This window comes from Malaclemys terrapin, chromosome 4, assembly GCF_027887155.1.
Source record: "Malaclemys terrapin pileata isolate rMalTer1 chromosome 4, rMalTer1.hap1, whole genome shotgun sequence".
NCBI classification, from domain to species: Eukaryota; Metazoa; Chordata; order Testudines; family Emydidae; genus Malaclemys; species Malaclemys terrapin.
The window spans coordinates 19,219,396-19,234,157 of record NC_071508.1 but is presented as its reverse complement, the minus strand read 5'-3'; the positions used below and the strand labels follow the sequence as shown (position 1 = coordinate 19,234,157).

Sequence of the window (14,762 nt, the reverse complement as noted above, 5' to 3'; positions counted from 1 at the left end):
AGTAACACTGGTTAAAACTCAATTGAGGCAATTTTCCTCCTGCAGAGAGCATTTCTCTCACTGCTTCAGTAATAACTGAACTACACTTAACTGGAAGTAAAGGGCCTTAAGCTAGCAGGGCCCCTGCTTTAAACAAGTGGGTCCTGCTAGCAAGACACTTTCAGCAAAAAAGTCCTTCTTTCTGGTCTGGCTGATGCTTTTGCTCAACTCCCATAGCAGAGCAGAAGTTTGACCACTTTCAGAGCAGACTACAAGGCTCATCTGTTTATGGAAAAGTGCTGGAGGAGGGGTGGGGGAAAAAGCTAGTTATACTATTGCTGTTTAAAGAAATATTAGTGTTACTAAAACATTTTGGAATGTATTTTTGTAATTTGTGGGCCAAAAGCACAGGCTAGGTGTAACACAAGAGTGCTTTATTTTTGAATAGTTTGCGGTCTATCGTTGAATTCATTTGTATGTCCTTTGACAAAGCTAAATTGGTGCAGGTCACTGTTTGCATGGTGTTATGTTTCTCACAATTCTGTACATTGTTTTACAAACAAAACACTCAGTGAAAGGTACAACGATGTTAATTTTCATAACAAGTTAACACACCTTATTGTATTTTTACTGGAATAGGGCCTAGGGCTGCTACAACAGTTCTTAAAAGATTTATGTAAACCAGGACCCCATTGCGGTAGGTACTAACTATAAAGACAGTTTTTGTCTCACACTATTTACAAGCTTAGAAAAAGAAGAAACATTTACACTTTTCTGAGGGTGGGATCCCCTCATTTGAAAGCTTCCCTGGCTAACTTTATCAGCGTGACTTGATAGTGTATAGGAAGCTAGCATAGACAGCAGAAGACAGGGTTGATGTGTTCTCATGAGCTGTTTTACTGAGAACAGAACGCTGGAGCACAAGTTAGAATTTCCTATTGTCTACATCCTCATGTATTGCATTTCTGTAGTCTAGACAGAAAGTGACAAAGGTGTGTATGAGTGGGGGCAGGTCATGGTCTGCTAGGATAGGATGGAGTCTCCCAGCCAACTGGAGATGATAGAAAGTGTTATTTGTGCTACTTGAGAGTTTAGGGTCCCTGAGAAATCTAGAAGCCTTCTACTAACCTCCAATTGACCAACTGTAGGTATTTGCCTGTAACTGCAACAGCAGGTTTGTCATAGTACAGAAAGTAATGTTTTCACCCCTCAGCAGTACAGGAAAGCTCCAGGTGGATTGGTGGCTCAGGGCAGAAGAAAGGTCCCCCAAGAATAGAATTGGACCGGGGGGGGGGGGGGGGGGGGGGGGAGAAGAAAGAAGGGTTTGAAGAAACCACCTGCACAGCAATAGCTCTTGTACCCCTACTCCCTCAAGTTTAACTATGCCCCTCCGCCATAATGACAACTTGTACTAAGTTTTGTGACAGCTCTGTGAGTTGTTTTAAAATGTCATGACAAATCAATGCCCCCACTAGAGCCGAAGGAGGCTGAAGTATTACAGCCCCCTTGCAAAGAGCTTTCCTATGTCCACCCCACCCTACTCAGATGTAGCTCTCCAATAAACCTCTTTCATCCGAACACTAGATGGAAATCTCAATTACAAGTCTGCTGAGCCCCTCCAATGTCCCAAGGTGGACTTTTTATGACTATCACTATCACGAGGAAGACTGATAGGCTAGAAGAGGTGACAGCACAGCACCAGGAAGTTAATTTTTAATCGTCAGAGTGTTGAATCACTTCTTTTTAGTACCGTACTTCAAGGTCAAACATCACTAGTGCATTCTGCTTTTTAATCAGTATTGGTTTTGTATTGAGACACACAAGCATTGGGATTTTGAAATGACACTGCTGAGGGTTTAGATTAGAACAGTGGTTCTCAAACCATGGGTCACAACCCTGTTACAACAGGGTTGCCAGGACCGGTGTTAGACTTGCTGGGAGTCTGGGGCTGAAGCCCTCAGGCTAGGGCTTCAACCTTACTTAAGGTCATGTAGCAATTTTTGTGGTCAGCAGGGGGTCCTAGTGCAATGAAGTTTGAGAACCACTGGATTAGAAGAATCCCTTGAAATTCAAGTGCAATTAAGTCTGTCACGTGCAGCTAATGAAACAAGACCAAAGCTAGCTCTGGAAAAGACAAAAGGTGCATCTCTGATTAAGCGCAGCCCAGACTAATGCTCAAGTTACCATTTGTGAAGTTACATTCCAGACATCAGCATCTCACAAGTTAGTGGCACGTTTAGATGAAGCAGAGAACATGATGTGAACAGGACAAAAAAAAAAAAAAAAATCAGCATCAGTTAAATAAGCATATGCATCTATCTAGTCAGTCTGCAATTACAGAGAATGAGGTATCACAAACTCAGATGGGCATAGCTTAGAGAGTTGATAAGATTCATTTTACATCTGTTGCCATGTACTACCCAGAGAGCTAAAGTGTGGCACGATTTTAATATACACTAAAAAAAGGCAGACAATAACTATGCCTGCTACTGACTCAGAAGAGAAAACAAGCAGGACAATCATGTTAAACTACAGTAGTTACATATCATCAGTAATCAATCCAGAAATATTAACCCACACAGTTATTCATTATGCAACACCACGACTGGCTAAAAACAAACAAAGATCAAATGCAACTATAAATGACTGGAAATGTTTGTTTGCTAGGCAGGTATCTAGGCTATAAAGTGTATCATTAGACCCAGGGGTTAGGGAATCCATATTTTAGCTGTAATTTAGTAGCCGTAACTTGGCTATATTGTTATCTACAGACTTCAGTTAATGCAGCTGGAACTCTTGATTTAAAAAAAAGATTGATGAAAATTAGAGATGGCTGCATTTGAATTAACCTTTCACAAGTGAAAATGACCACCTGCTATGACACCAATATACTCTAGTTTTAGAAAAAACACACTGCTCCATCTCATTTCACCCCCATCTCTAAAAATACCTTCTTCACAGGGGTATTTGTGGGATTAATTTCTTAGTGTCTAACTTTTGCAGTGTTAAGGAATGTTAAGACCACTTTATAATACACACACACACTCAAAAGCCATTCAGGTAAGCATTCTATTACAGTATGGGACTATCATATAAATTTGCATTATGATGACATCTACTGGTGTGACCATGTATTGCATACAGGCCTATTTCCAACGATCAATTGATCCAAACCATCAGAATCAATCCAGAAAGTAAGAGATGCAAGTCTTTCAAGGAAACTCTTGGGCTAAGACAGGTAAACTCTGCTAAAATACAGGAACTTGGGTTTCCTCCCCGCTCCCCACTGTTCAACTGTGTATGTGCATAACATAGCTACACTTCACAATTGTTTGATTTACCTGGAAGTAGCAGCTCATGAATTTGTTGATGGCTCCAGTCGGTTAATCAGGCCCTCGATTTGCTCAGCACCTGAAAAACTTGTCCTTCATAACTGTGGTGTTTGCAACACAAAATTATGCAGCACATTAGAATATTGGGGAAGTAAATTAGCTTCCCAACACAAGAAATACCGTAGAGATTGTGGGGTCATTCATACCTGTTTTAATAAAAGCCTCTACCTGAGAGAGATTTTTCAGTTTGCAGCACAAGACTGTCACAGAATCCAGACCTCTTGCTACAGAATCTAGTTTATACTTGCCAGAGTAGACATCTATAGCCAGGTAGCCAATTCAGATCACAAACTAAAAACACACATGAAATAATTAAGGGAACAGATCCTGGGTGCATAAGCAAAATTGCCTTGGAGAAATGGCTGCTTGTCCCCCATATCTGGCACAAAACTAGGACAACTCAAATTTTCTATTTTTTGCTAAGCAACATCAGAGGCCAGAGACCATCCTGTTTTACTGTAAATGATTACCTACACACTAGAATCTGAAACAGTAAAGAGTACATTGACCTTATGAGAACTTTGTACTTTAGGGAGCAGCTATGGCTATCCCATATTTTATTGTTCTGCTGGAGAATTCCCCGCGAGTACTGCAAACCATGCCAAGCTGGTGCAGAGTGCTTGCCACTGGGGGGGGAAAAAAAAGTGTCAATCATGAAGGGCTGGGTCCTCCAACCTTTTTAATGTAGTTACTTGAGTCTCACATCACATGAATCTTCCTAGATTCTGTGCATTTTAGCTGCTTCAACTTCACATTACCCATAATGCAAGATCAAGTTCTATAGGTGAGTCACACCAAGTTGCCTTATTAAAAGGGAGGCCCCATATTACCAGAAACCTACTATGGGTGCCCCCTTACTGAAAGCATAAAGGGTACCAGTGGTACTTCCAAGCTGCCATGGAACCCAAAAGGCCATGTTCTCCTCTGGAAAGAACCATCAACCTCACAACCAAATCCTGCAGCAGCAATCACCTCTCCCATCACTGCTGTGAAGTCAGACTGATTTCCTAGGACCTAGTCTACTCCCCATAACCCACTTTCTAATCAGGATTATCTTCAACTCTGTCATAGCACGAGCCAGAAGGCTTAGTGGTATAAATTGTTGCTTTGCTTGTCTCTGATAATAGCTTCCACACATTCAAATGATACAAGGAAGCAAACAGTGAGATTTTCACCTATTTTATTATACACAAAAACATGACCAGAGAATTCTACTGAGGAGGCTGACCACGTCCACGACCAAATCCACCTCTCTGCAAAAACAAACAAAAAAACCAAACACACAGCATTAGAAGTTTGGCCACATCAGCAATTGAAAGTAGCACATAGCTACCAAACCAAATATTAAGTACATTCCAAGTGCACTGAATCATTGTTTCCCGATGTGGAATTCTGTACCTGAATCATAAGGAGAACCATTCATTTTGCCTGCCTTACCTATCAAGTTCAGCAAATGAAGACTTAAGGACTTGTTTTTTAAGTTAGTTACCATGTGTACTGAGAGCAAGGTGGAACTCTCGCTTGTCAAAACACAGCTCTTGGCTTTATAATCTATGGTGTGGCCCAAGCCCTGCTGACCCAATGTTTGACAGACTAGGAATTCAACCCACCTCTCTATTGACAGTTTAAGTGCAGTGGTTCTTAACCTGCAGCCCATCTAATACCCTCAGGGCCGTACAGCTAGTCTATATATTGTGTGGATGTGGCCCACAACACAGAGAACTGTGCATGCAGCCCACAATGGTAAATAGGTTGAGAAACACTGATGTATTTATTACCTCCAAGCCAGTCTGCTCAAACTAATGCTCTATCAAAGTGTGAAGCAACCCCTTTCATCAGGAGCTCTCACAGTGCTTCACAAATATTAAGCCTCCATCTCACTTCTGAGATGAGGTAAGGGATATAGAGGTTGACATGCTAATAAAATGTAGCAGCACCTCAAATGAGAGGCATTAAGTGTATTACTGTACACCTTCAAATTTAAGATAGATGGGGAGGATAACACATTGAGTTGAAAACCGAAGGAAAATTTAGCATGACAAATTCCAATTGCAACTTGAGTATTGTGGCCAGATCGACAAAGCTACCACTTTCCCAAAAAGAAGAATCAATCACAGATGATCATGGCCTTTGTAGTTTTTTTTCACCTGAAAAATTAGACAGATACACTGGGGGCTCTCTACCCAGTACTGATCAAATGATCACTATCACCTCAGAAGACCTTAAAGGAATGCTCATGTGCTGCCTAGCCAAGTAATTATCTCAACCAATGCTGTTTAGCATGTGAAGTCTGATATGATAGTTGTCTAAGTGGTGTAACTGCAGGCTCAAAAGGAGCTCCATCTATAGGTAGTGCCTTATACCATTCCAACGGCAACTGCCAGCTGTTTAAGGTGGTGAATAAATGATGAATGCATTGTGAAAATATACCATCTCTTCCAGGTGATAGCTTTAGTTAAAGCATTTCTAAAGCATTAACATAGGAGAAAAAAAAAAACCCTCTCTCAAATGCAGATACTTACAAATTGGAATTCAGTAGCTGCTCCTGCACCAGCCTCAGCCTTTTTGTCAGCCCCAACTGGGAAGAGAGAAAGAGCTATTCTAGAAAACTACAAAACAGAGAGAATCTACTGCCTGGGCTTTGACGACAAACTCTTATTTAGGATATACCGTCTTTAACACTATCAAATGTTTAAAACCTTGGGACGTACACACCATAGGCTACAGATAATTTCCACAATGCCATTTTTTTTTTTTACTGCAATTGCAAGTTAGGGCAATAGGAAACATTATGCCACATGGAAAAAAAAATCCACCAACCCAGCTTGCCCTGTAAGCATAACTGCAGTGCAGTGGGAGCATATTGATAAACAGACCTTAGAATCACCAGGGAAGTGGAGGCTTGAGACCTCAGACAGTCATCACAGAAATTAGCATGATGTATATCTAAACACTGAATACATTTCTACAGAAGAAATGTAAACTGCACAAATGACAGGCTCGGTCTGATTAACTCATACTTGTGCTAGATAGGATACTTACGTGGAGCAGTACTGCGTCTGTAGGTATCTCTGTCAGCCTCTCCCCGAGTAAGACGAGCAGGGCGTTCACCTTCCAGACCTGCGAGTTACAACAGCATTATCAATCCAAGGAATCCAATCTAAAGAGGCCTCTATTATCCTACAAGTGTGATGTTGTGGGGAGGCTTTGATACAGGATCAAAGGGACATATTATATGCTCAGGCCTTATCAGGCCACAAATGCAGGCAACTAAATTTTAAATGCAGTTCTCTATCATGGCCACACTACTAGACAGTCTTATAGATCAGTGTCTCTCAACCTTTCTAGACTACTGTACCCCTTTCAGGAGTCTGATTTGTCATGCATACCCCCCAAGTTTCACCTACCTTAAAAATGACTTGCTTACAAAAAAAAAAAAAAAAAAAAAAAAAAAAAAAAAAAGACAAAAATATTCTCATTTTTACCATATAATTATAAAATAAAACTGAAATATAAATATTGTACTTACATTTCAGTGTATAGTATATAGAGCAGTATAAACAAGTCATTGTATGAAATTTTAGTTTATACTGACTTCACTAGTGCTTTTTATGTAGCCTGTTGTAAAACTAGGCAAATATCTAAATGAGCTGATGTAACCCCTAAAAGACCTTTACATACCCCTAGGGGTATGCATTCCTCTGGTTGAGAACCACTGTTAAAAAACACATCAACAGTGTTTGAACAATACAAATCTAAACATGTCACCGCTTGCGGGGAGCCACCCAAGGTGAGCCCCACCCAGATCCAGCATCCCACATCCCTCCCACACCCCAATCCCCCCCACACCCAAACTCCCTCCCAGAGCCCATGTCCTGCTTTCCAAACCCCTAGTGGCTGTTCCTCCGCCTAAGAGCGGCAGGGGGATGTTGCCACTTCCAGGGAGTCACTCAGAGCCAGGTAGGGAGCCTGCCGGACCCATGCCAACCGGACTATAGACCGGACTTTCAATGAAGATCAGAAATGCTGGTTTATAGAGCTTTCCAACTGGTAAAGTGCCAGATTACACAGCTTTTACTGTATTTGCTTGCCAAGTTTCTGATCAATACAAATACAACTAAGTTTTTACCAATCCTGAATTTACAACACACTTTCAACTACATTGTGCTTCTAGCCAGGCCAACTGCAAAACTTGCTTCAAATAAGGGCTAAAATTGAAGGTTATAATATAAAGAACACATCATGGTTGTGTTTATTACGCCTGACAAATGCACACTTTTACCCCAAATCCCAACTGTACAGAATTCTCTCTCCAGCCCCAAATATTTGATTAAGCGTGGGCAAAAGTATCTTCGGTCTTAAAAATGGGATAAATTAGTAAGCCTAAGAAAAGGTGATCTAAAGTAATATAAAAAGATGGGCAGATGCTTCCAGGGAAGGAAGCAAGAGGCAGAGCTCAAATAGAAGCCTGGTGGACTTGCCAGCCTTTGAAACTTTGGGTGAACCCTGCTGCAAGTCCTTAAAGATGAAGGTCTCCTACACCAGTGGCTCTCAACCTTTCCAGGTTACTGTACCCCTTTCAGGAGTCTGATTTTTCTTGCATACACCCATGTTTCACCTCACTTAAAAAAACTACTTGCTTACAAAATCAGACATAAAAATACAAAAGTGCCACAGCACACTATCACTGAAAAATTACTTACTTGCTCATTTTTAACCATATAATTATAAAATAAGTCAACTGGGATATAAATATTGTACTTACATTTCAGTGTATGGTATACAGAACAGTATAAACAAGTCATTGTCTGTATGAAATTTGAGTTTGTACTGACTTCACTAGTGCTTTTTATGTAGCCTGTTGTAAAACTAGGCAAATATCTAGAGGAGTTAATTAACGTACCTCCTAGAAGACCCTGGAGGGTATGTGTACCCCTGGGTGAGAACCACTGCCCTACACCATCAGGCACCAATGCTTTACTGTTCTACCAGTAAAACCCTGAGTAAAGGCTGGTGGGTGGATGGCTCACCACAAACTGACATGCAGTTTCAAACATATTGAGAAATGCACAGCTCCCTTATTGCTCCTTTCTAGAGGAAGAAAATTGCCAGCCTATTAGAATTCATGAAAAACTAATTCTCATATTTAGGTGAAGGGAAAACAAAATGCTTCTACCATAGAGAGGTATCCAAGTGATACATCTACAGGGCACAACCTCTGAACTGGCCTTCTGCTACATCCACTTCTTCTCACTCCTCTGAGCAAAGAGTGCTACACTTTGGGTAGTTATGTTCTCTAAGGCGGCCTGGGCACTATGGCACTGAATCCTGGCCTCTCTCTACCCTGAAACACTATCACACACATAACATGGTTACAAACACTTAAGAGACTGTGGTATCAAATACACAACAGTACTCTAGAGCACAATTAGCACACTTTAAAATACCATTTGCCTTGAACAGAGAAAGCATGTTATAACCACACTAGCTATTACACCTGGACAATGGGTATAGCTCTATCCGTGTTGTAGTTAATCCCTATACACTCTACAACTTAAATGGTGTAGAGACTTCTGCACGATACACCCTGAGGTACATAGGGCAATAGCCAATTTACCTTCACTAGAGGAACTCAAAAGCAAATTTTAACCTGCAAGTTTCACATACACTTCTGTAAGTCACAGCATCTCACAGGAAGGAGAAAAGACAAACTTGGGATCTTAGTCTATGCCTACACTATACAGCTTTTAACGCCACAGCCATGCCACTAAAAGTCACACAGTGTAGCTGCTGGTTGTCAGCTCTCCTGCCAACAATGCGCTGTTCACACTGGCACTCGTCGCAGAAAAACTTGTGTCTTTCAGAGGTGTTTAATACCACCTTCCCTCTGCCCCCCTGAAAGAGGAATGTTTTGTTGTTCAATTGTGAGTGTAGACATAGCCTTAGAGACCCAGCAACAAGTGGGTTTCATTTAAATCCTGTCAACACTAGTCAAGGCATCTTCCTAGGAAGAATTTACACTGTTTGCTCAAAAGGCACTACAGTTTCTCTGGCTAACATAGAAAGGTCTTAAAGAGTTACATAGCTCAGCGGTTTGAGCATTGGCCTGCTAAACCCAGGGTTGTGAGTTCAGTCCTTGAGGGGGCCACTTAGGGATCTGGGGCAAAATCAGTACTTAGGCCTCCTAGTGAAGGCAGGGGGCTGGCCTTGATGACCCTTCGGGGTCAGTTCTAGGAGATCGGGATATCTCACGCACATTTTGGGCTGAGCATGTGACTCAGCAGTAGTTAAATGAGCTACAATGCAACTTAAAATCAGCGAGGCACTTCCCAGCTGAAGAATAAAACTATAGTGCAGGCTCCTCTAAGTGGTAAGGACGAGGGTATTCCTGCTTGAGGGCAGACTACTCTTACTGTGCACAAGTGGCAGCCCCCTCCCCCACGCAAAAGTCCCACTTTCTCCCACCTCAAGGGAGAGCCAAAATTGAGAGTCACTGCAGGCCTTGTCATATCAACTTTTGCAGTAGTTTCTCTCCTCCATCCAGGAGCTATTCTCAAATTTATGGCCACACCCAGATACCAAGTTGGGCCTTCAGAAGTTCAGCTGGGTTTGCAGCAACAAGTCAAGGTACATCAAACTGAAATATAGTCAACTTAAAATAAAAAGGTATTTCAGGAAATACACCTGCCCCCTGTTCCCTGGGAAACTTGTGATTATAAAAGCACATTTTTCTATATTTTAATGTTTCTTCCCCTGTTGCTGTGTTACATAAACAAACAGGGGAAACTGACTAGACAGAGAAAATAGCAAGGAAGTCAGAGTGCTTCCAAATGCACAAAGCAAACAAGTCAAAGGCCTGTCTGCACTGGAGGGGATGGGAAGAGGAGGGAAAATCGACCTAAGATACGCAACTTCAGCTACGAGAACAGCGTAGCTGAAGTCGACATATCTTACTTTGACTTACCTCGCGTCCTCACAGCGCGGAGTCGATTGCTCCCCCGTCAACTTTGTTTCTGCCTCTCGCCAAGCTGGAGTTCAGTAGTCGACGGGAGAGCGACCGGGGATCGATTTATTGTGTCTATACTACACATGATAAATCGATCCCCGATAGATAGATCGCTACCCGCCAATCCGGCGGGTAGTGTAGACGTACCCAAAGATAGATAATTGTTCACTTTCAGTTTTTGTAATCTTCAGTGTTACAAACACTGAAGCATATTGAGCAGTATAAACCGAGGGGGGTGTCAGAGTTTAAGGCCGGTAAAGGCTACTAGATCATCCAGTCAAACCTCCTGTTGATGGCCTGTGATATACACTACCCAGCACCCACAAACTAACCCAACAACCAAAATCAGACTCAAGTGTCCTTTAATCTTGTGCACAGTGGCAGAAAAAAGTGGCAGTGATGTGTGTGGTTTGGTCATAGCTGTCTAAGACTAACTTATGCTTTACCTTTACTATAGCACCTTTTCACCAGAGAGAATCCCCAAAAGTTTTCTAAGCCATTCATACAGCTCCAATGAAACACTGCTACCTAAGAAGGTGAAGTGGCAGGCCACCAGCTATTGTGCAGCACATTGCATAACAGGGTGAAATTTTAATCAACCCCAATTTTTGTTCTGTGAGTTATATTAGCCATCCTAAAATAAGCCTCTTGGAAGTACATGAATTGACTAGATTTCAGGGGTCTGTAGGAACCATTAATATATTTTGTATTTATGTACTGCCTTTGAAAATACACATTTACTCTATACACATTGATTGTTCCTATCTGAAATATCCATTTTGCAAGTATATCCCTATCTAGAAAGATACTTCTAGCTTCAAAAAAAGAACCAAAGCGGTTTGCAATGAATTAATAGACAAGGCCAGAAGGGACTTTGGTGATCATCTAGTCTAACTTTCTGTGTAACACAGGCCACAAGACTTCCTTGAGTTAACTCCTGGTTGAACTAGAGCGTTTTCTCCCCCCCCCCGCCTTGATTTAAAAGTTACTACTGATGGAGAATCTACCACAACTCTTGGTAAGTTGTTCCAATGTAAGTTACTCTCACTGTTAAAAAGTTGCAACTTACTTTAGTATGACTTGGTCTAGTTTCAACTTCCAACCATTGGATCTTGTTTCACCTTGACCTCTGTCTGCCAAACTCAAGTCAAATTTCTGTTCCCCATCTAAGCACTTCTAAACTAATCAAGTCACTCTGTAACCTTTGTTAAAATAAATACACTGAGTTCATTGAATCTTTCACTACAAGGCATGTTTTCTAATCTTTTTTATCATTCTTCTGGCTCCTCTCTGAACCCTCTCAAAACTTCCTTTTTGATCTGTGGACACCAGAACTGGACACAATATCAAGTACCAGTCACACCAGTATCAAACACAGAGGTAACAGAACTGCCCTACTCGATATTTTCCTTTATATAGCCAAAGATCGCATTTACCCTTTTGGCCACTGCACGGCACTAGGAGCTCACATTCAGCTGATTATCCACTATGCCCATACAGTCCAGCAACCTCAACTTTAATTTACACCATTCTTCTCCCCTGCCCTGTATCACCCATTCAAGAATCCCAAGGTAGCTGCTGCTATTAACTAGTGCTTACCTTTGGGCCGCGGTCTGCCAGTCTCAGGGCGGCTACGGCGCAGGGTGGCAGGCACAATTTCAGGGGGTAGATGAAGATAATCACGCAAATACTGGATACCCTCATTGGTCAGATACCAGTAAAAGTGCCTCCAAGCAAACTGCTCCTTCACATAGCCACGTGATTTCAGTGACTAAGGAGAGAAATTCTAGTTAACCTTTTTGCAGTTGCAGATGGATTATTACATGAGCATTTGATTGTGACCACCTAACATCTTTAAATACTACCAGCCAGACGACTGCAGTAGTTTATTGGGGGTGGGTGGAGAATGGACAACTAGATATTCAATAGCTCAGAAAGACGCAGTATCTTCAACATATTAACTACTTACATTCCATGAAACTAATAATTTAAGGGTCATTATGCAAACCTGAACTAAAAGTGATGCTAAAATCATAGGTTCAGAGAGAGGAAGATGAATCTTATGCTACACAATACAAAAGCTTTCTACGCAGTTTGTGTATGATTGATGAAGTTAGTATGAAAAAACTAGTAATCTGGAAAAAAGGCAAATTCCATTGGAGCTTCTGTTTCTCTCTTTAAACAAAATTAAGTAATGTCAGGATTACTCAGGTGGTGCTCAATGCACCAGCTTCATGAGGTCCCAAAACATAAATTAAAGTTGTTTTTACAGCCCAGTGCAGACCCCTAAATTAATTCTTCATACCTGCATGGCTTTCATGACATGGAGGTTGGGCACATTCTTGTCTGCCAGCTCTGGGTGTTTAGGCATGTGAACATCTTTCTTGGCCACCATCACTCCCTCCTTAAAAAGGAGTTCGTAGATGGCAATCCGGTTCTTCTTGGGCATCAACATCTGGATAGAGAAATCAATAGTTAGACTAGCAGTAATACATTAGTGTGTTGCTAGATCTAATAACTGGATTTGTGTTTTATTTTAAGCCATCTGATTCCATGCTGGACCTGCAGTAACTCACTGAACAAACCACCACCACCTTTAACCATGTTAGAAATTATAGGGAATCCTTACTGCACCTTAACTGGCAAGATACATACAAGTTTGCTACAAGATCACATATTTCAGCTGCTCAGAAGCCCATATTATGATCTACAAGGAAGAGCAAGCAGAGTAAACTTTTTGATGACAGTTGTCTTTGTAGTGTAGATGGACCCTAAACCAGTATCTCTGCAAGTATGCATTTAGCTGTCTCCACAGACTATTTCTATTACATTTAATTCAATTTTCCCAACAATAAAAGCTACAGACAAGTCCTTCACACACTGAAGCCAGACAAGGGAAGCAGGGAGAATAGTCTTTATTTTAATTCTGAACAGTAGCAATTTTGAACGGTGCTCTGCAACCATACTTAGGCAAACATCTGCTACAGTACTTGTCAACTAGTGCAGAAGGCAACAGCAAGACCAAGAGATAGTAACACGTGTGGGGTGGAATTACTTTTAGTAATGTTTGTACAATATGCATCCTACATGTTGGACACCTAACAGAACTCCCAATTGCAATGCCTATAATCCACACTATCTAGTTATGTGGAATAACTTTCCAAGATTAGGAACCCCTTGATGCTTCACTTCCAAACTGATAGATGGGGGAAGAAAATCCAATAAAGTGTGTGTGTTATCAGGATAGCACCTAATATGTATTTTCCTATGGTAGTCCTACAGTTAAGGTGGCCCAGAAAACAGTAACTGCCCAGTAACCAAAAAAACAAAAACCATTTTGGCTTGGGCTACTTCTTTCTGATTAAGATTTGCACAGCTACAAAACCAAGGCTTGTAAGTGTTAACTCTTTTTAGGATAGGAAGCACTCAACAGCAAAAATCATCCTACATTCACAGAACATCTATGTAAAGAGGAAACCGGTCCCACACACATGGGGGCCAGGAAGAACCAATCACTAAGCAGCAGGAACATAGCTCTTCAGCACTTTGGTACAGAGCAGCGTGGTGGTACTCAACCTGCTACCCAGTCTCAATCAAAGACTAGAGTCAAACTAGACCTTTCCATCCCCTCCCTGCAGTACAAAGAAAGCAGGACTTTCTTCCAGACCAGCAGGATTAGAGGTGCCACCACTGACTCAGTTTACAAGGGGGTAGAAAATGGAATTCGGATTTGCCACTTTAGCCCTTACTAACCCACCCCCCCAGTTTAGCCCTTACTAACCCACTCCATCCCCTTCATCCCCCCCAGCTGGGCCCTACCAAGGGCACAACATAGCTTCTCCCACCCTCCCAACAGCAGCCCAGGCCCAGGCCCTCCTTTCCCCCACCCATATACAATCAGCCTTCCAGGCCCCAATCTCCCCCCCCGAGGCCCAACGTCCGCCCCTAGGCCGCAAGCTCCCCCGACCAATTTGCGACCTAGCTCCCCCCACCGCCCGGGAAATATCCCCGTGGGCATGTGGCGCAGGGTGCCCGCCCGCCGCCGAGAGCCAAGCCGGGGCCCCCGGCCGCAGGATGGCGGCGATATGAGGGAGATGAAGCGGCTGGAGCCCGGACTTACCGTGGCGGTAACAGTAAGCCCGAGAGCTGGAAAGGAAAGAGCATGCGCGGGGCGGCGTCTTCCGGCTTGCCACGGAGGACCCCACGCAGCTGCGGCACAAGCGACTAATCGAGTGCCGGAGGGAAATAGCATTTGGACCCCTCTCCCCGAGCAAAGCACGTAGGTGACCGTGCAAGCGCCTGAGTGGAAATGCCACTTATGTACTTGTTGCCTGGTTTGGGGGGCGGGGGCGACAAGGGGTTTAAGTGGCTTTTGATGTTGGGTG

The 14,762-nt window shown here is 42.5% G+C and overlaps 1 protein-coding gene across 1 annotated transcript; it reads right to left on the bottom strand.

Annotated features, from left to right (window-relative positions):
- Positions 1–4,533: 4,533 nt before the first annotated feature.
- Positions 4,534–14,629, bottom strand: RPS10 (ribosomal protein S10). The gene is made up of 6 exons (XM_054027699.1): positions 14,498–14,629; positions 12,683–12,832; positions 11,977–12,148; positions 6,414–6,491; positions 5,894–5,949; positions 4,534–4,624 (listed from the first exon to the last, which is right to left on the bottom strand). The coding sequence occupies exons 1-6, from the start codon at positions 14,627–14,629 to the stop codon at positions 4,583–4,585; spliced, it is 630 nt and encodes a 209-aa protein (XP_053883674.1). The 3' UTR covers positions 4,534–4,582.
- Between the last annotated feature and the right edge of the window lie 133 nt (positions 14,630–14,762).

Coding starts and splice junctions, on each gene's coding strand:
- RPS10 (XM_054027699.1), bottom strand. CDS start 14,629: ATGCTATTTCCCTCCGGCACTCGATTAGTCGCTTGTGCCGCAGCTGCG. Junction 12,149..12,682: donor ATGTCATGAAAGCCATGCAG/GTATGAAGAATT, acceptor TTCTCTCCTTAG/TCACTGAAATCACGTGGCTA. Junction 6,492..11,976: donor TGGCAGACCGCGGCCCAAAG/GTAAGCACTAGT, acceptor TGTAACTCGCAG/GTCTGGAAGGTGAACGCCCT.